This window comes from Clytia hemisphaerica, unplaced genomic scaffold (genome assembly GCF_902728285.1).
Source record: "Clytia hemisphaerica strain Z4C2 unplaced genomic scaffold, Clytia hemisphaerica genome assembly, whole genome shotgun sequence".
NCBI classification, from domain to species: domain Eukaryota; kingdom Metazoa; phylum Cnidaria; class Hydrozoa; order Leptothecata; family Clytiidae; genus Clytia; species Clytia hemisphaerica.
Window position 1 is genome coordinate 49,417 of NW_027104052.1, and position 26,103 is coordinate 75,519.

Consider the following 26,103-nt stretch of genomic DNA (forward strand, 5'->3'; position numbering starts at 1 on the left):
AAACTCCTTTTGGTTGGGCCATCGTTGGATCCTATAACACATCAAAGGCTGAACAAATTTATTGCAATCATTTGTCAATTCACGAGATTGATGACTTAAACAGAAGTGTACAGAGGTTTTGGGAAATCGAGAGCTGGATATAAAGGAAAGTCAAATCAGAAAGTTTGTGAAGTTGAAGCACTCGAAGAATTGGCTTTTTCAATCATCTGCGGTGAAGCTCAAGTTATCTGAAATTGGAATGGTCTAAGACACGATGTGCAGTGAATTGTAACGAACGATGATTGTTGATTTTAAAGTCATTAAAAGTGCGAAGTAATTATCTTGGGAATAAATGAACTAAAAATCAATTAAGACAAGTTACAGAATTATGTCCATTATGAACGACAGGTGAGACTTTTATTTATGGCTTTTATTCGCCTATACGATGACATGGTTTTTGGCTACTTTTACGATAAGAAACACACCCCTGTCTCAATGTCCGGTATGTCTGTTAAAGTGGGAGTTTTTATGAATACTGGAAGAGTGGGGGAAACGGTACATCATATTGTCTCAGTGACGCTTGTTACGACCGAGACAAGGGGTGAAACTTTCCACCTATTAGCGAGTTTAGTTCGATTGTCCTTTGAGTTCAAGCTGCAAAAAATATCTTTGTAATGTTTCGATGTTTTTCCATTTGATGTAATTTTTACTTAAAATGGACGTGAGAATTTCGGTACGGTTAGCCTTTTAACTACCTAAAATTTCCATTTGATGAGATAGGGATGTGAAGCCCAAGTAGAAATGAGCATTGAGAAATGGGAACTTTCATCGGTAAAATGTTGACAGGCTCGGAGATGTTTCGGTCGAGGGCTTGAAAAGGCTGAAAGATGCTTATAACGATGCTAATGGTGTATTTTACCTTTTTTCATAGTCCACCTGGTAAATTTTAAAACTTCACTGAGGCAGGGGTGTAAATCTTACATTTTACTTTAAGGAGACAGGGGTGTATAAATGTCTATAAACTTTCGCGAATGGCCCTTAAAAAAGAATTTTCAAAAAATGCTGTGGCGAAGGAATTTGTCCGCGCGGCCATACTTTCGATTTTTGGATGTGGAACATACGAAACTTTATAGGGCATTGTGAGATAACGATGTTTCAGAACCCTGATCTTGCCACTCCATGCTTATTACTAGGTCTCCAGCGGTCTAGATTGGATGAATCACAACAATTCTTCTCTCGCGCTATTTCTTTTTTTCTTTTTCATTTCAGTCATTTTCATTTTTTTATGGGAGCACAATTGCGATCATTTATCCAGATGGGACATGTATTTTCCACATTTTCCACCATTGTATTATCATAATGATACACATTCGCCAAGAATCTGGAAACCTTCTGGAGAATACCCTTGTGTCAGAGATCCGGTGGATAGAAATACGATTAGATAGAAATTTTCATCCACACTGAAGGAAAAAGCTCCACCGGGGCGGCATTGAGACAGTGGTGTATGTGAGAGAATGAAAACAGCCCCAGAAAGAAAAGAAAGAACAACTAAGTTACAGTCTACAATCATGGTCGTAATACTTGAGAAAAAAGGGAAATCCAACGGGAAGTTTTGAAACCACAATCGATTTGTAAGTGCTCTAAAGTAGGTTGGAAGGGTAGAGTTTTAACTCTGAGTTTTAACACGAGACTAAAGACTTAGGATTTGAGGATCCAAAAGTTCAAAAATGGTCCAATAAGGCTCACAATATAGCCTATGTTGTATGTATTTCGTAACGTATATTATTTTATGAATTGTTAAATTTAATAAAAAAGGTGGTTCTTATTTTCTTCTTCACGACTCTCAAGCAACACACTCTCCCCGAACAGCTCATAATGGTAACAATCGGTAACTAAATAAAGAATAAAAATTAAAGTTACTATCATTCATATGACTGTTAGAAGATCCGTGGTACGGTAGATTTTTTAAGCTCGAAACTATAGACAAATTGACAGTCGCTCCAAAGTCGGTAGATAAACTACCGAAGTTACGGTGACAAGTAACAATGCACACACTAATTGATGGGAAGCACAAAAACCAATCTAGATTTCAACATAGATGAGATAATTGTTTCATACATATAACAATGTACGCTGTCTCGGACACTTCTTGAGTTTAGTGAAAGCAGTCCGCAATGATTGTAATACTGACAAATCGTCTCCGCTTCATTTGATCCATTTTCCCTGAATAAAAAGAAAGTAAACACATTATTTGAACTTGAACTTTCAAAGTATTAAAATCATCGGATCATCAGTCGCTTTTGTTAGCAGTGAAGCTAACTAATTCTTTGGGAAGAGAATATGGATTTGAAATTGATGCAGGGGTGTATTTAGAATTGTAAGGTATCGGTGAATAGTATTCTATGTGATGGACCAAACGCAAATAGGAAAATCGCACTTTAACGATCCTGAAGGCCGTTCGCATAAAGAAAGCGGTAAGGGCGGGTTCCGTATGGAAATTTATCGAGTAGACAAGTCATGCGATCTAGACGCGGGCGTTTAGAAATACTCAAATTTATCATAAATATTTTTCTTGATTAAAAAAGATTGAATGGGTGGACTTTTTTTCAATGGACACAATACTTTATTAAATTTAATGAATGAAGAATCTCGTAAAGAAAAAAATGAAAGCCCCGTTCATTTTCATTTTCCCATGTTTTCACTTTAAAAAAGTTGAAATTGACGTATTTGCCTGACGCGTTCTAGCTCATTTGCACAGGGTCGGGAAAACCCCCGGGGGTAATTAGGCAAATGGAGGGTGCGGTATGTGCCGCCCTTAAGGGTACCTTTTTTGGATAAAGTCCCGCTAATGGTCCGAAAACCAGAAAATCAAATTTCAGTCCCACTAAGGGTCAGAGAAATAGGGAAATTTCAACTTTTTACCCCCGGAAAGATCGAAATTTGGTCTGACTGCCAAATATAGTCCCTCTAAAATCGATGCAAATTTATGCCAAATTCATTCCATATACGACATATAAGTCATTTTGACATTAAGTTTTTCGAATACAGTCACCTGGTATTCAACTTTTATAGCTTAAAAAGTCACACACACATTAAATGTAATGTGTCGTTTTTAATTCTACTTTGGGAAAACGAAACCTGTTATGCCGGTTACGATTGATTCGTTTTTTATACTACTTAATTGACAAGGAAATTACGATGTTCTCTACCGTTTTGACTTTCTCGACGTCACAACTATGTGTAAGTACTTTCGTTTACATAATGAAAACACACGGGTTTTACCAAGCTGCTTGCTTGGGCAGCATCGTATTTAAGTTTGTATACTTCTTTCGTCGTGAAAACAGATTGATTTAACGCCGATGGTTTGTCTAAGATTTCAGAGTATCCGCATTCATGCGACTCAATGCCAGCATTAAGCTGGTCCGTAGTGAAATAGTTATGTTGAATGTAATATAGCAAAATTAGCCGGAGCTCATACTGAAGCACACCCTCAGCAATTGTATGCATGATGTCTTGTGGAAGTTGAGTGGTTATATCAAAACCTGGTAATGTAGTCAACAAACTGTCAGATGTAACTCAAAATACCATACTCAAAATATCTCTTGCAGCACTGGTTGATGCATTATTAACGGCATCAACGTCTCTTTGGTGTGACATGCTGTTACGTAGATCAAAGTCAGATTCTTTAAATTTTGTTTGCATATCTTCAAAGCTACAATAACAATGTCTACATTTTTGGAAAAGCCACTCCTACTCCCTCTTTAAAGCCACCCCTAAAGATGTTGGCCTAAAGTATCACCTGTGCACATCAAAACCTTTCCATGAATATTCTTAGTTTGTCCATTCCTTATAATCTGTATTCCATCAGTATATAAAGACTTTAAATCTTTGACTATTGGCTCCAAAATTTTATTATACCCGTATTGTTTTACATGTTTGCTATTAACTATAGCAATAAGGCGTACAACTGCATGTCGTGATCGCAGTTTTGTTGTGATGTTAGCGATGGTGTAATAATACATATCCAACTTATGTTTACCTGCTTTGCTTCCCAAAGCATTACAAATCTCAACTTCATCATGAAAAATAATCAGGGCAATTGCATCAGGGTGTTCTTTGAAAAAAGCATCTTCACGATAAACACGACCATCACATATATCAAAGTAAAAATCCTCCTCTGCAAATTCCGGTCGAACTAATATAACTTTACAAAGTTTTGAATTACTCAGCATAAGATGTAAGCTTTCTAGAATAGGAAAATAAATGAAAACATCCTTCCCGTTCACAATTTGACGTTTATTTCCCTTTTTTACGTATTTGAGAGTTTCTCCAAGGGTAATTTCTTTAAACGGTGAAAGTGGAAGATGTGAAAGTTTTCTTTGATAAATTTACGTTGCTTTGGCAGTGTTTCAAGCCCTTCTAATAAACCAGATTTTCTGTCAAATATGTCTGTAACTTCATCTAAGTGATCACTGTTATGCGCTAGTAGTAAATTTAATACATCTTGCTTCAATGATTTCACGATGACATCTGATAAATGTTAGGTACTTTCCATGATTGATTCCAACGTAACCTAATGAAAGATAATACATGTATTAGAAAAAGATCATTTTTTAAAGAGGCTGCCATCTTGAATAATTATGTAGTCCAGTATAGAAACAATGATAAAGCCATGTATAATTACTGTATCATACATATTTTAATAATTATGCATAGTTGTACTTGCACTTGATCCTAAAATACTGTATATTACAAGAATATATCAGGTTGAGTTATTTTTAATTTTGTTGTTGCTTTTTTTAGATAATGTGGCTGGTTTTAAATCAATATTTTTTTAACACAAAATATCTTTAATTTGCGTTCATAACATGTCTAGTTATATTTTTGAAAAGGTAACATTTATTATTGATATTATTGATATTGATTATTGATTGATAGCGGGTGTTTTACTTATTACGCACGAGCGAGCGCAGCGAGCGAGTGCGATTCTTTTGGCAAAAGCGCGGGAAAAAAAGCTGATATGCGGGGTGATAAAATCGATTTTTCAGCTTTTTAGCCTCGTTTCCATTCAGACTTTCGTCGTCGTGTGCAACTGTCTTAACTCCGAACATTGAGAATTGTCAGTTACACCCGACTGTCTGTGAAGCATTACGTAATGGATTTTTTCCAAATCTCTTTTTAAATCGAGCTCCGGCAGGGTGTTTTTTATACGACGATGAAGACGTCATTTCTTCGAGAAACGTCTGGGGAAAATATAAGTATCCTTCTCGATCGGGAAACGTTGCCCGGTTCGGAAGCGTATTGTTGATCGGACCATACTGCTTTCTAACAGTCAAAACAAAGATGGCGGCAAAAATAAATAACTGGTTGCTACTGCTCTTTCGCTATTTTTCTTTGGTTTTTATGCTTTAATGAGTTGAATTGGATCATGATTTTTGTGTGATTGTTACAAGAAATGGTTGATGATGAAGTTTTCTTATTATTCCTTCCTGGATTTGATGTTTCGTTTGGTTTGGCATAACATAAGAGATTGATGCAATCTCTTGAAAAACAGGACATTTTATCAACTTTCACAACACTGCGTGAAATATAGCTGAATACGGGAATATGTTATTTTCGACTTTGATACATATCCTGAAATATACAGCGTGTATGCGTGCCAAAAATATATTGAATATAAGTTTTCCCGTATACGTATTTCTAATGTTGATATTCCCGGATATAGTGTAGTGCGTTCGGATATCGATTTTTACGTATCCGGGTATGGTATACTAATTGATACGATCCAAATATTATATACGGGTAACTTTATATTACCCCATATATACGCTCCATATATAAGCAATATGCGGGATACTGCATATGAATTATACCATATATATATATAAAAGCGCGTAGCGCTACACGCTTTTATATATCTATGATTATACAGTTTAAAACCCTTTCCAAATTCAGTTTTGCACGAAAACATAATCAAGATCTAAATCAAACATGGAGCTAGATTTTGACTTTGAGAGTAAAAACTTTCTTACTTTAAAAAGCGAAACACAGAAAATTGTCAATTAGGAGAGTTCTTGGTAAAAACCTACAATGCTCCGAATGGGGTCCTAGGTCCCCCTCCCACTTTTAAGTAAGGTTCAGGTCCTAGCAAAAAAAATAATTCAGCACCAAATTATTTTGATTTCAATATGTTATATATATTTTTAAATATTCCTTATTTTTGTGGTGTGTGTACCACCTCCCTCTAAAGCACAGATAAAAATAAAACAGTAGAATATTTAAAAACAACATCAAAAACAACCAAAGAAATATTTTTACAATTTCTTAATTATTGTAATTAGCCCCCAGAACTTTAGCGCAGCCCCCTTCAGGCCCTCCACTTTTTTAGCCCCCCCCCCTAAGTTTAAAAAATGAGACAGCTCCCACCCAATTTTAGGCCGATTTTAGATTTACACCATGATGAGACGAGGGGCTAATAGAAAATAGAATATCAAATAATAGAGTTTTTTTCATCTTGCTCAAACTAAATAAAAGTTTTTTGTAAAGTGCATTCGACGTTTATTTAACGTGATATTGATGTTATGAAACAACGTTTTGTACAAGCTGGTATAGTTAATCCTTTCAGTTCCATTATTAAAGTAATTAGAATTTTCAAGGAAGTAAGTTTTCTAAAAAGCCTACAAGTCAGAGTCTGGACATCTCCGATTGTTAAAATAACGACGATGTAGCCTGACTCTAGCCCTGAAAAGGTTAATAGTATATAGTATATAGTATATTACAAAAGTACTTGAGAAATTAGTTTAAAAATTACCGGTTGCTGTACAATTTGGGAATATGAAACCCTTTTTTCGATAAAAAGTTACATACGAAAAAACTATCATAAAATTTAAAAAAGCCTAAGTAGTTTTATTCTAAAAGTTATCCATAATCTATTAAAACGCGCAAAAATACTATTATAATAGTATACATAAATGTAGATATATGAGAAAATTATCGAAATTAGATATCTCCTTCTCATAGCCCCTTCTCACAGTCCCGGTGGGATTCTTTTAGCCAGTGAGGATAAAAATAGCGGACAAAACTCGATGGAGATTGATTATCCCTTTTTTTTTGGCTGGGGATTTGAAATCCATTGTTTTCGAGCCAGAAAATTTAGTGGGGATGGAAAAAATAGCACAATATTTTGCAGTGAGGAATTTCTTATCTGATTATTTTCAGCGGGTGCAAAAATTAAGGGTATAGTATTTTTATATGGGAATCAGTCCCAGTTGGTCTGTGAGAAAGGGGTGTATTATAAAAATCTCTTTGTACTGTTCCAAAAAGCGTGTTCTTACAAAAAAGAATTGAATGGTAGTTCAATACAAACGGTAACATTGGCTGGTTCTTTGCCGAATTTGATGTTTTCTTTCAAATAGACAAATCTATTCTTGATGAAACGTACAGGTACATAGCAGTTGTTCTTTTCGTAGGTAGTTTTCCATATCGTTGTCTTTGCGTTCTCCCCGTAGTAATTTTTCTTTTTCTTCTCGTACTCCTCAAACCAACAAACCTCAGCAATCCAGAACTTTTGATCTCGAGAATCCTCCCAAGCTAAAACTTGATAAAAATTCTTTATCACCGCCGGTCTGAAAGCAATATCACCAGATTTGGTCTTTTCACGCCACCGAGCTAAAACATAACTGTAGGGCGAATCCCCACGATAACGGTTGACTGCAAATACTTGCTTCCCGATGGAGATTCGACTGGCACTTTTAGCAAGTATGGAAATTTTTGTGATCCCAATGCCGCAATATTCATTGAACATTTGACAAATTTCAGAAATTACTTCATTATCTAACTTAACTTGGCTAGCTTTTGATCTCAAAACCTCGATATTGCTTTCAAAACAAGAGCTATCGATTTTCGGCGTGTAGAGGATGGAAAGGGCATGTTTATAATCTAGTTTTGATGTTTTGTCATGGTTTTCTTTTCCATCAACAAATACGTCATCAACATCATCATCGCATGACATTTTGGAAAATGTGACAAACTTCCTCATGATTTGGAGAGGAATCGAATGACCGTTTGTTTGAAATGAGCCCAAAATACCATTATACCTGGAAATGGAAAGAGAAAATATTATTTCTAAAGAATCTGGATTTTCCCGTACCTTGAAGACTCACTGTTTATGGAAAGAACAGGACAACATTTTGATTTTTATACCAATAGTCGAACGTGCGCATCGCGCCGGGCTCAACTTCAGTAGTAGCTTCAAATGTATTCTCTTACGGCACAAGCTGGTGATATCCTCGAATAAATTTGTTTTTCATGTCGTATTTTACGGAAAACAGGGATTCAGTTGAAATATGCGTGACAAACAACGTTCAAAATTCTACTTTAAAAAGGAGACAGAGGCATTAAACTCATTCTATAAATCGATGAAGATGTTTTACAGGATTCAAAATCACGAACCTTTCAAATCCAAAACACCAAAAAGCATATAATGGTCCAAAATCCTCGATGCCTTCCTTAAGATGGAGCATCATATGCATGTTCGGCACAGTAAATTTGCTGCTGTATCGGGCTTCGAACTCCTTGGCGAATTCTTGAAGCAATTCGTGTGCTTCTTTAACTTCAGACAAACGGACAATAGGGACGCATATCATATGGCAAGCATTTACAAATTTCGTCCAAATTCGCATATCTGTATCAGGAATTATTCCTACGTAGAAAAAAAAGAATTGAATTGAATGCAAGAGAATCTAGAGCCTCACTTATCGGTTTAATCATTTGAAAGCCTTAGAAACAGTATCAAACAACGAAAAAATTTATCGAAAAAAGAGAAAATTGATAAAACTGTATAACTGCATACCTCTTAGACAATAAGTAGAATAGATAAGAGCCCAATGTTTCCATTCATCGGCCTTCATATTTTTATAATGGCTGCAAACCGACGTACTAATACGACCCATGTCTGATGGAACGCGGATTCTTTCTTGCCTTTGATTGATTTGTTCAAAATGAATCTTTGATTGAATTGTTCCGGTCTCTACCCAAGTATCAAAGACATGATGGGCGATTCCTGAGAAGAGAAGAATATAGAATCGAAAAATGATAACTTTTTAACATTGACAAATTATTCAAAGGGCTACATACACTACACAATATATTGTCGGGCAATATATTGTCTATATATTGCTGAGTGCCGGCAATATATTGAAAAGGTGTCCGCAATATATTGTCAGCTTGATTTGTAATATTCTAACAATATAGGGGGATTGTTTACCGAAAAAAAATTCCTTTTTATAATAGAGTACCAGTTGTTTACTTCGTACATTACGGTCCGCAAACCATATTGTCGAATATTGTTCGTCAATATATTGTGTAGTCTAAGTAGCCCTTAAGATAATAAAATCTTAAATTCCATTCACTCAAACAAACAAAACGAAACATTTGTGTCAGTTAAAAAACAACTTTAGAAGTTAAAAATCACCTCACCTAGAAAAAGATTGTGCATTGGATCGACTACGTGCATTTTAATGGGGTCAAAGTAAGGCAGACGGAATAGCTCAGAGTATCGTACACCATGTTTTGATTCTTCTGTTTTAGTCTCTTCGAGTGTGTTCGATTTAGCGATTTTGAAGCCTAACTTCTTATGTTCATCACCTTTTCTTGATGTCCATTCATCCGATTCGAAGTGGCCTAAATCTCTCTCGGTTGCAGGTTTTCCTTTCTTCTCATTAGCCTTTTGTTCCCAACTGAAGATCGTAAAACACTTACTGCAACCTAAAGCAGGAAAATGAGGTAGCCACTTATGATAATCAATATCTGTATCAAGACACCTAAGTTATAGTGATAGACAACTATGAATTGCATTTAATTGCTGATATTTTAATTTCAATCTATATCAACATGTTTGTATTTAAATTTATTCAAATTTTGAAATGTTAGATAGAAAAAGATTAAGTTTACCTAGTTTGGCTCTGAAGGACAGAAATCCACCAATTTTACGTAAAGCTGGCAAGTCGCTTGATATACAAACAATAGCAAATTTGTAAAGTGAACAAAGTCCATCACTTTCTTCAATTTTCATTCCCGAATACCAGCCATCTATAAGTTCATCAACTAAAGGCTCAAGAAAGCTGTTGATGCTTAATTTTGGTTCTTCAGGACCAGGAACAACTGCTATGACAAGTACATTCTCCCATAAAAAGCGTGATTCTCTTGGAAGATTAACTATTACAGCATACAAGACACCCAATGAGTACTTGGATCTTTTGAATGGATCGAAAAAGTCAAAATTCAACATCAAACCAATGTTGCGTTTGTCATTAAAGTATAAGTTTCCCTCGGAATCTTGAAATGTTTTATACATGTTGCCATCGTAAATGTCTGATAGGTAATCATCGTTTTGATGTACATCTCGAAAGAGCATTTCGATAAAATCTTTCCGCTTGGTTAAATCTTGCATACCTCTTTTTATACCTGAATAAATGAAATAAAAATATATTGGGAAGTTAAAATTAAAAGGCCCATCTTTTCCGTGTTAAGAGTAGGCAAGACAAGTTTCTTTAAAAGTTATCTAGTAATGTCGTCATGTCAATTATTATTAAAATATCTTCGATAATGCATGACCTGCCTATAACACATATGAAACATTTAGCAGATGAGGTATATATAAGAATAGAAAAAATACCTCTATAACAGTAAATCTTCTTCGGGTAAAATGTGCTTTTATCACCATTAATGTTGAGGATTGTTTTGAGCAATGCAGCTCCACAAGGCGAGCGAAAACGTAGCTGTGGGTGTTTCCGAAATAACACATAATCACAAGTCTTTGCAGTTTTTCTTCCTAAAAAACATAAGCGACCAGTATATAAAATTATCCAGGTGTCAGGTAACTTTCCTAACAGGTCAAATTTTGTTAGATGCATGTACTGGGAGATGGATTAATTTTTTAGCAGTAATGGATTGTATTTTTTTTCCATGCACTTTAAGTACAGAAATCTGAGGAACCATAATTTTAATGTAGTTATAGAAGAAAAGTATAGAACGAAAAAATACCTAAGACATCAGTTATGATGGAATCTTCTTTTGGATATATAAAATAGCATTTTGGACAAACAACATATTGTTCAAACTCGTCTCTTTCCAAATCAATTATCTTCCTTGCAAGGTGAAGGGAGTCAGGTATATTATCCACAATGACAGTTAAAACTTTTGAGCGAATGACAACATTAATAGTATACAGAAGTCTTTTCAATAAACGAAATAAAGAAAGGATGCAGCTGTCAGACAGGGAATACTTTGATTGCCATTTAAGTAATGATTTCACGATGGTTCGCACATTGGAATTAACCTCGCTGCAATTAATTTCATTATCTTTGTTGAAATAATCAGGCAACTCTTCTGTCTCCCAGATCTCGTCATGTTCCTTAAGAAAACAAATAATCCAAAATATAAACTCAGATATTGAAGTCATGACTGACCCAGAAAATAATATAACACACATTTAACAATAAAAAACGCATTTTTTTTTGTGTACACAACACAGTTCAACTCATCTTTTGTTAAAATATCAAAGATAAATTAATTTACCAAATCGTTGCTTTCTTGAACGTCTTGATTAACCTGCGTTTCTTCATTTGTAGAATATTCTTGATCAGGGTCTTCTATGATAAACAAGATAATGATTTGTAAATCAAAATGACAAAAATCGATGGTTAAATAAGAACATTTTGACTTTAATTGTGAATCCTTTCATAATTTGTATCCCTGAGAAACATACCTATTCTCTAAATATCTGTTTATAGTAATGTGAAAACTGATCCATTACAATGTAGATAGAAATAAAAATCTTGCCTATGGGAATTTGCTCATTTTCACAATCACTGTCAATGGTTTTGGCTTGGCTTTCCATGTCATAATTGTTATGCGATTCATCATTGAAAGATGGTTGTTCCACTAAGTAGAAAAAAGAACAATAACAGCAAAAATTAAGTTTTAAGTTTCTAAAATATCTAATGAAAATTTGAATTTGAATCATTAAAAATGTAGCATTTTATCTTTCAAGAAAAGCTTTAACATTGTATAATAAAAAGCTAACATACTTTTTAATAAAATAAAAAACATTTTCCACTTACATGGCTCCAGTGTCATACTTTTTTTATTAGATACAGGAGCTAGCTTTTGCTTCTTAGAGACACAATGTCCAGTGTTATGTGATCTATAAAAAGTTGCTTTTGAGCATTTTGTTTTGCATAAAGCACAAACATAAACTTTGCTTTCGTTATTTTTAGCTGGCATCTAAAAAGAAATTAAAATCGTTAATAAAGGTTTAGAGAAGATCACCATATATTTACTTTAATAATTAGTTAGGTCCTTCAAAGATTTGATTGAGAAGTTAATGACTAGCCTTGTTGTCTGGTAAATAGCAGCAATACGTAATAATCTGATGTAATAGACCCTTTGCTAGTTTTAAGATGTCCATGTTGAATTATCAAAATACTCCAGCATTAAAACAATGACACACTAATACATAATTGATAATGTACAATAACTTTAATTAATTAAAATGACATCCTTACTAACAAAAGGTATCAGAGAGTATTACCCTAACTCTTCATACAAACTTTACAGGAAGTCTGCAAAAAAAACACCACATAGAAGATTTTTCAAATTTAATATGTAAATTAAGTAGTCAAAAAAATAACTTTTGAATTTTTACTTTTAATGACAAATTCAAATTTTTACATTTGTGAGGGAGTTTGCAGGTGTTGTTAGTTAGTTAGGTGTTGTTACCAATAAAAAGTTAGTTTGTTTTGAAATTTTTCTGCTTTGATTGGTCAGTCATTGATGGCTATGCAAGTTTCCCTCCACTGGAGCAAGTTACCCTTAACTTCACGGTAACTTTGTATTTTAATGACCAGCCAGATCATTCATTTAAGGGCTATGCATGTTAGCCTCCATTCCTCCTCAGTTTGGAAAAAGGGAACATCTATGCTGCAGAGATTTCTTTGTGTAGCCTTGGGGTAAGCCTATGAAATCCATGGTCTACATCAGAGATAGCCGTATATGCATCATACATACGCAAATGCCATACTTTTCAGAGGCTTACCCGGGTACCCTCACTGATGCAGGCAATGACTTAACGGTACACCCACAACATGATTAAATTCAACTTGTTTTCTTTTTTAGCTTAGCTTAGCTGTTTAAAATTTGAGTTTATTGTTAATTACTTTCTAGCTAGTAGAGCATAAATAAAACACAGCTTATACAGCTTGTTAGGACATTGGCAAACTATATCATACTCCAGGATGCAAGTGAAATTTTTCAATCCGCGGACTTAGAGGGGGGTTCCGTTGTTATCAGTTAGGGTTAGGGTGGTTGGAGCTCGAGAGTCACAATATAAAGCCTTCTTAGGAGCATTCGTACCCTGTGGTGACCTAAAACTTAGGATTCCTGCTGGAGTACATAATTATTCAACAGGGTGGCCTCTTTGAAAAAAGGTCGATTATAAGGTCTGTAAATTACGCGATTTAAGTATTTGTGAATGACAGCTTTCTGTCGTGTCTCGTTGGCGCAATCAAGCAAGCGGTTAGGCATTGTGTTGGAGACCTGTTTCACCGGTATAATACAAGCAAATTTCAGAAAAAATACTTAGAAAACAGTTAGAAACACTTGAGAAAGACAGAAAATTAGGATAGAAGATAGGAAACTAGAAAATAGGGGGGAAATAAAGAGACAATGCATCCTGGGGAGTTATGATATCGTTTGCTGCTTGTTATTAATACAGTAATGTACACATTTATACCACCAAAAGCAAAAGTCTGTATAAACTTATCAAAAAAACCCAGCCGTAGAATAAAATAAACTTAGCACATCCATACAGCACAGTCTTGCTGCCAGTTCGAATGTTGTTTTGATGCCCTTGCTGCAACTGCATCAAAATTTATAACCGCTTAGGTAGTTACCGCAGCTCGCCGCTACCATTTTTGTTATTTTTGGTTGTTATCGCTGTAGCCTGAATCTTCAATCCAGCCTGCGGGCTATTCTGTAGCTTGTGGCGCGCAAACCGCGCAAAAGAGAAACAGACAAAAGGACTTTCACTGAACTGAAGACAGAAGAGGGCCATCTTGAGAAACTCGATAGTTCCACTTTCAATGGCAGAAGATATAACATTGGATTGCAACACGAAAGAAGAATCAAGAAACCAAAGATAAGTTTAATATTCTTTATAAACAAACCTTTTTCTGTGTGTTAAAATCCAATACACCATGTCCTAGCACCAGCTCTCACCCCTTGCCTTTCAGTTTCACCAAAATATACTGTGCTCACTTATCCAAACCTAGTAGCTAGTGAAGAATACTTTTCCAGAAACTTCTAAAATCTTGTGCAATAGTTTTTTGAAACAATGAAAAAAAATAAAGAAAAACAATGAAATATTAGAAAGTTAGAATATGAAAAATTTAACCCCAGGTCCCTTTAAACCATTTTAAACAATACTTTACTGTTAGAAAACAATGTAGTGCACATTGGAAAACAAACTGATCATTGTATTTGCAAAATCCAGCATGGGAATTGCCATATATAAGACAGAAAACATGTTAAATTAGTCCCTTTTCTTCTTCAATCCAAGATAGATAAGCACCAACTAATCAATATTTTCATACCTGACAAAATAAGTTTTAAACTCGTGCACGGGACTTAAAAATCTTTGCATCCTTGATAACAAACCATAGCATTTAGCTTCTGATAATAAGTAAGTTTAACCCTTTAGTATTGCCCTCTCAATTAAGCTTTTTAAAGTTGATCTGCTTTTATTTTATTCTCTGGAATAAAGGCTACTCATGGGATTTAATTCTGTTTAAATAAAGACTCATCTGAATCTTACATGCATTTATGATCAAATAAATATTTGCTTTCTATAGCTTTCTCCTTCAACATGACTCGAGCTGCCAAAAGACTATGCGTAACACCCCAGCTGAATGCCACATCAACTCCAAATGGAGTGAAAGTTTTACTCCCTAGAAATACAGGACAAGATTCACCGAATGCGAGGTAAGAATTTCAACTTGATTCAAATAGAAGCATTACTAACATATGATTTTTTCCATACATTATATATTTTTTCCACCAGTAAGATTAAATTTGGTTGAGACCTATGGCTACCCTTGCCCTCTACATCTAAAAAGTTGCAAATTGTTGCAATATAGTGGATTGAAAAGTTATGATATGTCTTGTTGATATAAGCATTTTATAATATAGTTTCAAAGGATACTTATATCAAGCGTGCGTTTGATATTTTTACAAATTATTTTCATAATAGCAACAACACCTTACCAATGTTGGATGATTCAAGAGATGGCTCAGTAGTTTCACAGAGGTATGTCTGGTGTTAAGTTTCACTATTGATTTATTCTCCTCACCAACTTCTTTAATTGCGAATGTTTGTTTTTTTCTTAAAGAAAATTTAATTTTCATAAAAAATCCAATAATTTGTAATTATTTACAACTCTTCACCTGTATATATATGCAAATGCAAACGCCTTGATAGACAGTGATAGGTCCAAAATGAAAAACAGATTTTTGTCACTTAGAGGTTAAACATTGTGTCATCTGGCATATGTGTAGTCATATTGCATGCCAAACACATATCAGCATTAGCCATTCAATAGAGTGTCAAAATGTAGATGATACCTAGTTTAAAGCTCTAAAGGACAAGTTTTGATTATAATGTGGAAACCCTGCAAAAAATTACTGAATAGTTAAATCAGGTGTGCATGTTGTTAGTCATTTTAATGCCAAAACAACATCATCAGTCAAAACATTCTTAAGCATGTTTAAACTGAACAAACCTTGATTAAACTAGACTTTATTATTTTGCATCGTTTTCGTCATTATTTTCAAAGCTATTCAAATTTTTTTTACAGAAAACCGAAAACTTCTAAACGATCCGCTAAGAGAAGAAAGCATTATCAACAAGATATGAAAAGAAAGATTAAGCAGAAAAAACTAAAGGCCAAGGAACAATTGAAAACTAATTTTTTAAATACCAAGAAAAAACTAAAGAGGGAAATTCTTGCTAATGCTTCAAAGAATAAAATGGTTAAAAATGTCATAATCAATCCGCGTGTATTTACCATGCCTGCAAAAATCAAACATTCGCAGTTGAAGAAAAATTGTCAAAATGAGCTGTTGTCCTCTCTATCCTCTACCATCCCATCCTTCACCAAGGACAAAATTTCCTTCTACAGCAATGGGTATCCAAAGTGGTCTGGGGTTTTTGGAGAGGTTGTTTTATGTAAGATAAACTTTCTAGGCATTACATGCGCCAAAAAAAGTATTAGAGGAACTATGGCAGATTTGAGAGCTGAAGCCTTGGTACTTCAACACCTTGCAGGGTCTAGTTTTGTACCATACCTATTCGGCATGCTTGAATCTGGTGCAATCTTAATGGAGTTTGTATCAAGTTCAAAAACCAGTATTTCACTGTCTCAAACATTGCGATCTTTGCTTGGGAAGAATAAAATTAAAAAATCACAATGGTTTAAAATTTGCAGGGAGTTGGTTGAAGGTCTTGCCTTTATTCATGAGAGAAACATCCTCCACAATGATTTGCATGGAGATAATATTCTTTTAAGGCCTTCGCTTTCCCCTTGCATTATTGATTTTGGGAAGGCCACTTTGATTACTTGCCCAATGGTATATGATATAACACCTGGCTCTAAAGAGCAAGCTGTATACAATAAGAGGCATCCCCATCTTGCATATGAGCTGAGAAATGTTCCAAAAACCAAACAATCTGAGGCCACAGATGTGTATTCGTTAGGCTACAATTTTCGAAACATTGGGAAATTTGAATCGATCAAGGATTTGATACATGTTGGTTCAAAAATGACAACGGAGAACCCTATTGGTAGATATGACCTTGATGATTGTTCTGTAAACCTAAGTAAAGACGACTAGAACTGGTTACTTTTTCGCCAAAGACAACTTGCCATCTTTTCAAATGGCTTATTTTTAGAATAAGCGTGTTTTGTAAACTATATTGATGTAGAAGCCATATTTAATAAACTTTTTATTCATAATTTTTCAATATATTCGGTAAACAGCATGCTTTTTACACCTTAGGTTGATTTTTCAACAAATCAGAAACACGTGTTAGCTTTTGTTTTAAACCAGACAGTTCGTACATACAAAGTAATCAAGGCTTAATCAAAGACCATTCTTTAAATTATTTCACTTTCAATGTTGCAATATTTCAAAGATACATGGGAACTATTTTATCTTTCCAATATTTTAAAAATTTTTCTTAACAAAAAAAAAGTGTTTGCAATAATAAAATATGCATTTACAAATCATTTGATCATGGTTATTTCCTAGGAATAGCATTGTGGAATTATTTCTTAAAAATGTGTTTCAAAGAGCATCAACATTTCCTTCTCTTTAATTATCTGCATCAATTTTTCTCACTTTGTTCTACCTATATGACATAATTATCAAAAATGTTGATTTTTATTATCTTAAAACGATCAATACTGTCAAATATTGCATTAAGGTTTGCGAGGCTTACAAGGATTCCCTTTTCACTGCTTTCTTTTCATAAAACTGTACACAATACATATCTGATTTGTTTTATTATACATGTGATTTAGAGATCTTGATCAAGTGAAAGACATTCTCAATGCACGAATATCCGAGCAACAAAATGAGATTGCCACATTGAGCAGGAAGTATGAAGACTTGAAGACGTTGGTGATGGAGATGATTCAGAATGGAACTCAAGAAAAGGCAAAAGTTAGGAAACTGCCACCTGCGCTTTCAGTAAGATCTTACTTTGATCACCTAACAATAGAATTTGATTTGTTATCAAAAAATGATAGATGCTTGACAAAGCCATAAAATGAGAAAAAAGAATATCAAGGAAATCAAGGGTTGAATTTATAAAAAAGAGTTATACCTAAAATACTGAAGTCTTCTTTAAAGATAACTCATCTATAAGAACAGCATAAAAAGAACATTTAAAAATGTATCAAATAGTCACATGCATGATTAAAAATTTAATGGTTCTTCTGGGTTCTTATAAAAAGAGTGTTTTCAAAGTGAACTGCAAAAATAGACAAAGATCTTTTACAATTCGCTTGTCTCAATTTTACTTTTGTTTTATTTTTTTCAGACTCATGTCCATTTAGCCTATGAGGGATTAGGTGTTGACATTAACTGGAGATTCAGGGAAAGTTACAAAACCGAGCACAATAAAGACGTAAAAATGAAAGTCTTTAGCTCACTACAAACGTCAAAGGTGGAGTATGAAGAAAAACTCATGTTCAGTAAGTTTGTTTAATAATCCCCCTGTGACTTTTCAGTTTTTTAGTTTCCCCCCTCTTTTTTGCTTTCCCCCCAGAAAATTCTGAAAATATCAGTTCCCCCCATATACCCGTATAAATTTCTCAAATTTCTCAAATTTCAACCTGACACAAACGTAAAACTTTGCTGCAAAAGGAATACTAGACAAAATAGAACGAAAATTGGTTAATTTTTCAATCATGATCTAATCACATGATATCATGTGGACTGACCTTGGTTGCTGAGATAAAATTGAGTGATTTCACACTTCCCCCACCAAATTTGCCAACTACCGATGTTTTCCCCCCTCTTCCCCCCCCCTTTACTATTCAAATGTTCACTGTCCCCCCTCAGTCATTCAAAATTGGAAAATTGAGAAATATTTTACCTTTCTAATCTACAGTTCAAAATTTCTGGTATGATTATAATTTTTTGCTGTTTAGGAGCAATATACCGCTATTTCGAGAACTTGAAGAGGCAGGAAAAGGAAGGAACTGAATCAAAGATAGCAAAAAGGAGAACAACAAGGAGGCACAGGGTAAGAACGAGAATGTAATTTAAGGATTAATTTTGTTCAAAAATACTAACCAATAAAACCTTTTTGTCTTTACTCTTATCCCTGAGACTTTTTGCCCATGTCAAAAATATCCTAAAAATCTTTCTTCAAGAGTAAAAGTCGTCATCATTGTTAATGCATTTTATTTTATTTGAGTACTTTAGTGCAACTTTTTAATTTCTTTTTTATGGACATCTTTGTCGTGAACCCCTTTTGATAATGGGCTGTATTAGTCACTGTAAAAAGTTGTAAAACGCGATGAATTTTGATGACCAATTATATTTATTAACATCGAGTCAAGATTTCACGACACTTGATCCCTTCTTCTAATACTGATCACGATTTTATTTCTTTTAGTTATTCCTTGCTCGTGACAAAGTAATAAAGGAGGGTAACGATGCTGAACTCTGGCAACATGCATGCGCCAATGTTATGTCCGATGAAGAGACAGACGACGAGGGACCGGTGAAGATACGAGTTTTCCGTCGTCCTGATTGGAGGATTGATGAGTTCAACGAATTGATCGACCGTATTGACTCAACTTTGTTGCAGGAGAAACGAATTTATGGAACGCCTTCGACAAGGAGAGTTTATATCGCGAAACTACCACAAGCTTTAGTTAATGGCTAAAGTTTTGTGTCTTAGCACAATTTTATTCTTACCTTTTTCATATTTTCGACCAAAGATTATTCTTAGGCTAACAATATGTAATAAGTAATTAAGTTCGAGTGCAGAAAAAGACTCATCATTACGAACGAATGCATATTTTATTATATTTCAAATTGAAATATTGAAATTTTGAAAGGATGCGAATATCAAATAATAAGTACTTTTAATGTTAATTTGTTTTCTTTTATAAATTTTTAGACTATTCATTACGTGATGTAACTTTTTAGACTTTCCTATAAGATAACAATCAGACTCTTGATGATTTCAGTCAAACGAACGATAACTCTCTGTCTAAGTTATCTAGCTCGTCCAGCTTTCTGATCCTTTGCATGCCCTCATGTTCCATGAGCTCTCTAACATCCTAACATCAAGTGCAAATCCAATTACATTTGAGAAACTCATTTTAATTCCTTAACCTCAGACCAAATCAGTATACATTTGAGAAACTCATATTCTAATTCCTTATATGTCCTTTTATTTTGCAAGCTTAATTTTGACGAATTCATGCTTAGACACCAGGCTTATTTTTGTCCTAATATATTCATAATGTATATTTTTTAAGATAATATCATTGGTCTCTTTCCACTTTGGACAGCCTTATACTCCTATAATCAACCTATGTATGGGCTTGTCTCTGTGAGTTTTACTTCTAGGAAGTCCCTTGAGCCAATATTTCTTTTTAGATCAGACATTTTCTTGTGCTTTGGCTTAGCCATTTTCCTACTCTAATCCTTCGTATACATAATTTCTTTCCCCTAATTCCAACAATCCACCTCTAATTAAGTCAAGGAGCAGAGGGCATGAGATCTTATAATTCAAGATAGATTTATTTTCCTTTAAAAAATAAATTTTTAACCGTTGTACTATATGTATAGATATACCCCTTGGGGTGATTAAAAGAGAAAGATTATTATTATAATTGCACAAGTTTTTCAAAGAGTCAAGATACTTGTCCCATCGATTTATTCCCACTGACCTCCAACAATTGACATTGCCAATCTTATATATTTCGACTAATTTGATTGATATGAGAACTAAAAAGTTATTATTCCTCAAATCTAAATTCTATCGGGTCGTTTTTAACAAGAATTATCCCTAGAAAATAATTTCTCCCATAATAGAAAAGTGTTCTTATAAAAAACGCACTCCTCCGTATAAAGAAATTTCGATATTCCCGTATTCATATGGAGCTGTATATTGCACAGTATACTTAAGTATACGAATTGCTAGATTTCTGGTGTATATGTATCGTGGAATATACCTTGTTATACGGAGTTTGCTATCCCGGTGATATACAACATTAGTTGATACGTATACGTATTACGAGATTCTCTTTTATACGTATAGTGTAAAGATATATCCCTTTATACAGAGAAAAATATCCGGTTAATATAAACAATACAATATACGTATCCGAATTCCCTTTACACAACGAATATGTTTGTGGTAGTATATAGCAATATGCGGAGTCTCACTTTGGAGTATGTGGTAGGACGCATACTAAAATATGCGGGATAAGTATCGGCCGGTATATTACTGTATACTTAAAATATGCGGTAGAATAAGATAAAAAAGTCGTACCGGATTCAGGTACATTTCGCGCTGTGTAAGTCTGCTTGAGTTTTTTATTCATTCAGACATGACATTGCGAATAGCAAAAGGTCTGTACTAAACCTTTCTTCCTTTTTTCAGCATTTTTACACATGATAGTAGTATGCAAAAAAATTCATCTCTCAGAACTTTTGACATTTTCCTTGGTTTATTGTAAAACTTTCTCCATTTTGTAAAGTAAAGGTGTAAGGTGAAGCATGACGCTACAGATCAAATCTGTGTTTTGACTGGACTCGCCAACCTTTATGATTATAAGGGTACAGTCTGTTTATTGCGAAAACTCTTTAAACTCAAGATCCCCTGAGAGTGTTTAGTGTTTTCATCTTACTTTAATATACGGCGTTTGTTTGTCATTTAATTTTTTGTTTGCAACTTGCAAATCGAGGAGGTTCTGGGTCGCTTCGCAACTTAAATTCGTCACATTTACGGCTTGTTTTTGTCACTCTCGCCTCTCGCCTCTCGCATGTCTTTGCTATGCAAACAGAGTGGAGGGACGGAAGAGTTCTGAAACGCGCGCAACCCCTTTTAGTTTTTATTGCTAGGGTATGAACATACAAGAAAATATTTCAAAATTGCTTCAATCAAGGTTTAAAAAGAAAAGTGCTTAATATTAAGCACTACTCAGCCTGTAGCAGATTAAAAATCGGCAAAAATCGGTTCAACAATACCTTTTCAGGTTTATGCTATATGGTTTTAAGTTAGTTTCAGGGTAATCCTAATTGTGTTTTAGTAATTTTTATCATAAAAATTAGAGAAAAGTGCTTCGGTCAGCCAGAGAAAAGTTCACCCCAACTTCACCCCAAGGCAATTTAAAGTCATTCATTAACATTGTTGATCGGAGTGTGAGAACTGAAAAATTTTGGTAGCCAAAGGGAAATGGAAAAATTTCGTCTAAGGGGGGCAGACCTTGAAGAACAGTATTTTAGTTGTTTTTAGAGTTGTTTCTAATTAAATATGTTTCTTTTTTTACTTAGCATGCGAAGATGTCCAGTGTGTAAAAACGTCTTTTCCAACAAGTGGTTTCGAAAACATGTTGATTCGTGTGAGCGGTCAGTGGAATCTTCTGGATCGGATACAAATGTTGAAGGATCATCCGGATCATCCAATGAACCAACATTCAACGAACACCATTCAAATGATGTACCGTCGGAAGGGGTATCCAATGTAATTGAGCCTCCTTCAATAAACGAAGAGCCACCAAATGTTGAAGAAGTGAACTACTCAGATCCATCCAACCCATCTGATCCCTTAAATGTTCCTGAAGAAATGAACCTCGAAGATCTTGATGAAGAAATATTAGAGATGATTTCTCAACGTTACTTTGAAAACGCTAATTCTGATGAACAAGAGTCTGATAATGATAATGAAATCATGGAGTTTGATCATGAACCTGCTAACCGCAACGTTGCTAGTATTGGCCCTTGGATTTGTTTATTCTTGGCATTGTGGCAATTTCATTTTAATATAACGGACAGTGCTTTTGAATGTTTGCTGAAGTTCATCCATGGTTTATTGTCAATTTTAGTTGAACACTTTAATCTTGACCCTGCTATTTTAATTGCCGTTCCAAGCAGTCTGTATCTTTACCACAAATACATCAAAACTAGTGAACGCTTTAAAAAGTATGTTGTTTGTATAAAATGCCATACTCTATACGAGATGGAACATTTTTTTCATTCAAATTCAGGGACAACAAGTGTCTAAACGATGTTCCTACATAGAGTTCCCAGATCATAATCGCCCACACTTGAGAAGGCAGTGTGGGCAGGAACTACTGGAAGCAGTAAGGGTAGGAAATAGGACCTCCCTTATTCCTTACAAAACATATTGTTACAAACCACTGTACACAACGTTGAAATATTTGTTCAAGAGAAAAAACTTTTTCCAGCTATGTCAGTCTTGGATGAATCGTAAAGTCCACCCAGGGATTATGTCTGACATATATGACGGTGAAGTTTGGAAGGAGTTTGCTGATCCTGAAAAAATGGATTTTCTGAACCACCCTGGCAATATTGGGATCATGCTCAACTGCGATTGGTTTTGCCCGTACAAAAACGTCAGGACCTACAGTGTTGGAGCTATTTATTCAGTCATCATGAATCTTCCAAGGAGTATAAGGTAGGTAGGAGCTATAGCACTTTTTTCCTTTTTGATAATTTGGAAAAACCACAATCAGAAGGAAGCCCAAAGTTATTGAGAAGATTTTTATGGTTCAGTAAAAGGACTGATTTCTCAGCATTTTCAAAACTTGTATTGTACAATGTCTTCAGAGTCTATTTGAGGATTTGTATATCATAACAAGTTTAGAACAAATCCTAAAAAGAAATTGAAAACAATACTGTATGATATTTACATCTAAATTGATTCTGAACTTAACTTTCAGGTTCAAAAAGGAGAACATCATTTTACATGGGTTGATTCCCAACATGGCTAAAGAGCCACCAACAAATACATCCATTAGTTGACGAATTATTGACAGCTTGGAATGATGGCTTTCAACTAGAACTATGCAATGGTTCCAGAAGAAACATCAAAGCTGCAGTTTTATGTGTTGGTTGTGATATCCCTGCTTCAAGGAAACTGTGCGGCTTTAAAGGTAACCACTAAATTTTGCAGAGATCAAATTTGTGGCAGCTTATTCAAAATGGATTCTATGATTATTTGTTCCTTGATTGAGGGAGATCAAAATTTGACAGGTGAGAACTGCGCTGTGTCCACTCGTTGCCATAGAAACTAACGTCATTGGTTACTATAAGCAGTGCTGCCACGGCAGGGAATTTCAATCTTTTTGTAATAATATTCATTGGAAGGTATTCTTTTCGACGATGACATCATCATTTTATGATGTTTTTATGTTGGTTGCCATAGTATCTTATGACGTCAGTTTCCATAGCAGCGAGCGGTGACACCCGGCCTCGCCTCTCAAATCTTGATCTTCTACATTCAAGTGTTTCGAGGAATAATTAGGTCATAAAGTCTCTTTGCACGGGCTCCTGCACACGGGAAGCTGTTCGCAAGAAAGCAGTCTCTACTGAAGTTCTGAAGTTTTCATTCGAAAATGGGAAATGGTAAAAAAGCAAATCCTCATAATTATGGTTTTCATTTTTTCAACAGGCATGTTAATCCTATACCATATAAAATATAATTTAATATGACGATTTTTTGTCTACCATTTTCTATTTCCTTTTTTGGCACACAATATAACAGAATATAATTCAAAAACTTTTGAATCACTGTGAATGACTGTGAATGATAAAATTATCTCAGCCTTGACTTTGTGATTGAGTTTTTGCAAATTTTATCTTGTAAATATGCTTATAAAAGCGTTATGCTTGTATAAAGGCAGTTGAAAATATCAGAAGAATATGAAATATCCCCTTACTGTATGCGATCAAAAAAATATTCTCGCAAAGATCTGAATGATGGAAGTTTCCTTCTTTCTCAGTAAACCATAGTTTTCTATTGAAAATGACATGTTCTTGACTTTTTGTTTGTACAAACATTTGAAAAACCTTTCTTTTTTCTTTTGTCTAAAAAAAAGCTATTGCAGTGCGATATTTTTGTTTTCATTAAAAGGAAGTCACTGCAATGCAAAGTCACTTTGTTTAAAGAGGTGTCTGTATTGCTAAACAGGGCGTGGGAGAGAGAAAGCAAAATAAATAAGGCAATAAAGGAGGCAAAAGTGTCCCCCGCCGAAGAGTGCAAAAAGTGGTAATAGTGCAGTTAACGATTAATCGCTCTCCTCTAAACCAATCGGATTCGAGTAATTTTGCACGACTGACGATTAGGAAATTAATTATCAAACAAAATTGATTTGATTATGTTTAATTTACTTACTATATTACTTATAACATCTATGATTGTATTGTTTCAGCCCATAATGCAAACAAAGGATGCAACAAATGTGAAAAATCATTTCCAGGAAATATAGAAGAAGGAAAAGACTACGGTGGTTTCGATATCGACAGCTGGACCAGTCGCACTGATGCAAAGCACCGAAGACAAATGCAAGAAATTGTTAATGCTGACACGAAAACCGAACGACAGAATTTGGAAACAAAGTATGGCACCAAATATTCAGTTTTATGTAAACTGCCCTACTACGACTTCATAACGATGACCATTATTGATCCGATGCACAACCTCTTTCTGGGCACTGCCAAACGTATGATCCAAGTATGGAAAGATGCTGGGTTCATCACCAAGCGTAATGTTCATCGTATCCAAGAACGAATCAACCGCATTGAATGCTCCAACGATGTCGGAAAAATTCCTGGAAAGTTTGATGATTTTTCATTTGCGTCATTTACTGCAGATGAACTCAAAAAATTGGACTCTTTTGTTCTCACTTTATGCTTTGAAAGGTGTCATACCCGATGAGCATTTGAGATGTTGGAGATATTTTGTCATTGCCTGCGTCTATCTCTGCAATCAAGCTATCACAGTCGCCGATTTGACTGTTATTCATGAGTATCTATTAAAATTCTGCAAGTCATTTGAGAGTCTATATGGGAGTGACGCAGTTACCCCAAACATGCATTTGCATTGTCATTTGGTTGATTGCATCAAAGCTTATGGTCCAGTCTATGGTTTCTGGCTATTCAGCTTTGAGCGGTTTAATGGTTTGTTAGAGAGGATGCCAAGAAACAACAAGAACATTGAACTGCAACTCATGAGACGTTTCGAACGAGATCTTCAAGCGCAGAACATTCCGTTTCCTGAAGCTTTAAATGATGAATTCCTTCCTCTCTTTGGTGGTTTGAACGCTCAGCAAAGAGGTGCACTTGATGTTCATGATATCAACGTCGACTTTCTACTCATGTCATCAAAAAAGACAGATTACCGAGACTTGGATTGGTCTGATTTATCTGACGTTGTAATGAAAAGAAAACAGGTAATGAACTATTTAAGCACAATGGATAATATGGAAATAAAAAAATAATTCTACTAGTGATTCTTTA

At 34.7% G+C, this 26,103-nt stretch overlaps 3 protein-coding genes across 4 annotated transcripts; 2 read left to right on the plus strand and 1 right to left on the minus strand.

The window, feature by feature from the left end:
- Positions 1–6,403: 6,403 nt before the first annotated feature.
- LOC136811938 (uncharacterized) lies at positions 6,404–11,629 on the minus strand. Its single transcript, XM_067068546.1, has 8 exons — positions 11,557–11,629; positions 11,023–11,392; positions 10,655–10,810; positions 9,931–10,443; positions 9,457–9,744; positions 8,831–9,040; positions 8,431–8,680; positions 6,404–8,075 (listed from the first exon to the last, which is right to left on the minus strand). Exons 4-8 carry the CDS (start codon positions 10,427–10,429, stop codon positions 7,310–7,312), a joined length of 2,013 nt encoding a protein of 670 aa, XP_066924647.1. The 5' UTR covers positions 10,430–10,443; positions 10,655–10,810; positions 11,023–11,392; positions 11,557–11,629; the 3' UTR covers positions 6,404–7,309.
- A 2,420-nt stretch (positions 11,630–14,049) lies between these two features.
- Positions 14,050–19,740, plus strand: LOC136811939 (uncharacterized). Of its 2 annotated transcripts, XM_067068548.1 has the most exons (6): positions 14,050–15,018; positions 15,287–15,343; positions 17,616–17,784; positions 18,137–18,290; positions 18,750–18,844; positions 19,220–19,740. In XM_067068548.1, exons 1-6 carry the CDS (start codon positions 14,903–14,905, stop codon positions 19,490–19,492), a joined length of 864 nt encoding a protein of 287 aa, XP_066924649.1. In that variant the 5' UTR covers positions 14,050–14,902; the 3' UTR covers positions 19,493–19,740. The 2 variants fall into 2 exon arrangements, with proteins under 2 accessions (XP_066924649.1, XP_066924648.1); XM_067068547.1 differs by lacking the exons at positions 17,616–17,784; positions 18,137–18,290; positions 18,750–18,844; positions 19,220–19,740 and adding an exon at positions 15,891–17,020 and having other exon boundaries at positions 14,814–15,018.
- A 3,874-nt stretch (positions 19,741–23,614) lies between these two features.
- On the plus strand, positions 23,615–25,522 carry LOC136811936 (uncharacterized). Its single transcript, XM_067068545.1, has 2 exons — positions 23,615–23,738; positions 25,017–25,522. Exon 2 carries the CDS (start codon positions 25,148–25,150, stop codon positions 25,520–25,522), a length of 375 nt encoding a protein of 124 aa, XP_066924646.1. The 5' UTR covers positions 23,615–23,738; positions 25,017–25,147.
- The last annotated feature ends 581 nt before the right edge of the window (positions 25,523–26,103 follow it).

Coding starts and splice junctions, on each gene's coding strand:
- LOC136811938 (XM_067068546.1), bottom strand. CDS start 10,429: ATGCAAGATTTAACCAAGCGGAAAGATTTTATCGAAATGCTCTTTCGA. Junction 8,681..8,830: donor TTCTACTTATTGTCTAAGAG/GTATGCAGTTAT, acceptor TTTTCTACGTAG/GAATAATTCCTGATACAGAT. Junction 8,076..8,430: donor TGGTGTTTTGGATTTGAAAG/GTTCGTGATTTT, acceptor TTCCATTTCCAG/GTATAATGGTATTTTGGGCT.
- LOC136811939 (XM_067068547.1), top strand. CDS start 14,903: ATGACTCGAGCTGCCAAAAGACTATGCGTAACACCCCAGCTGAATGCC. Junction 15,019..15,286: donor CAAGATTCACCGAATGCGAG/GTAAGAATTTCA, acceptor TTTTCATAATAG/CAACAACACCTTACCAATGT. Junction 15,344..15,890: donor GGCTCAGTAGTTTCACAGAG/GTATGTCTGGTG, acceptor TTTTTTTTACAG/AAAACCGAAAACTTCTAAAC.
- LOC136811936 (XM_067068545.1), top strand. CDS start 25,148: ATGCAAGAAATTGTTAATGCTGACACGAAAACCGAACGACAGAATTTG.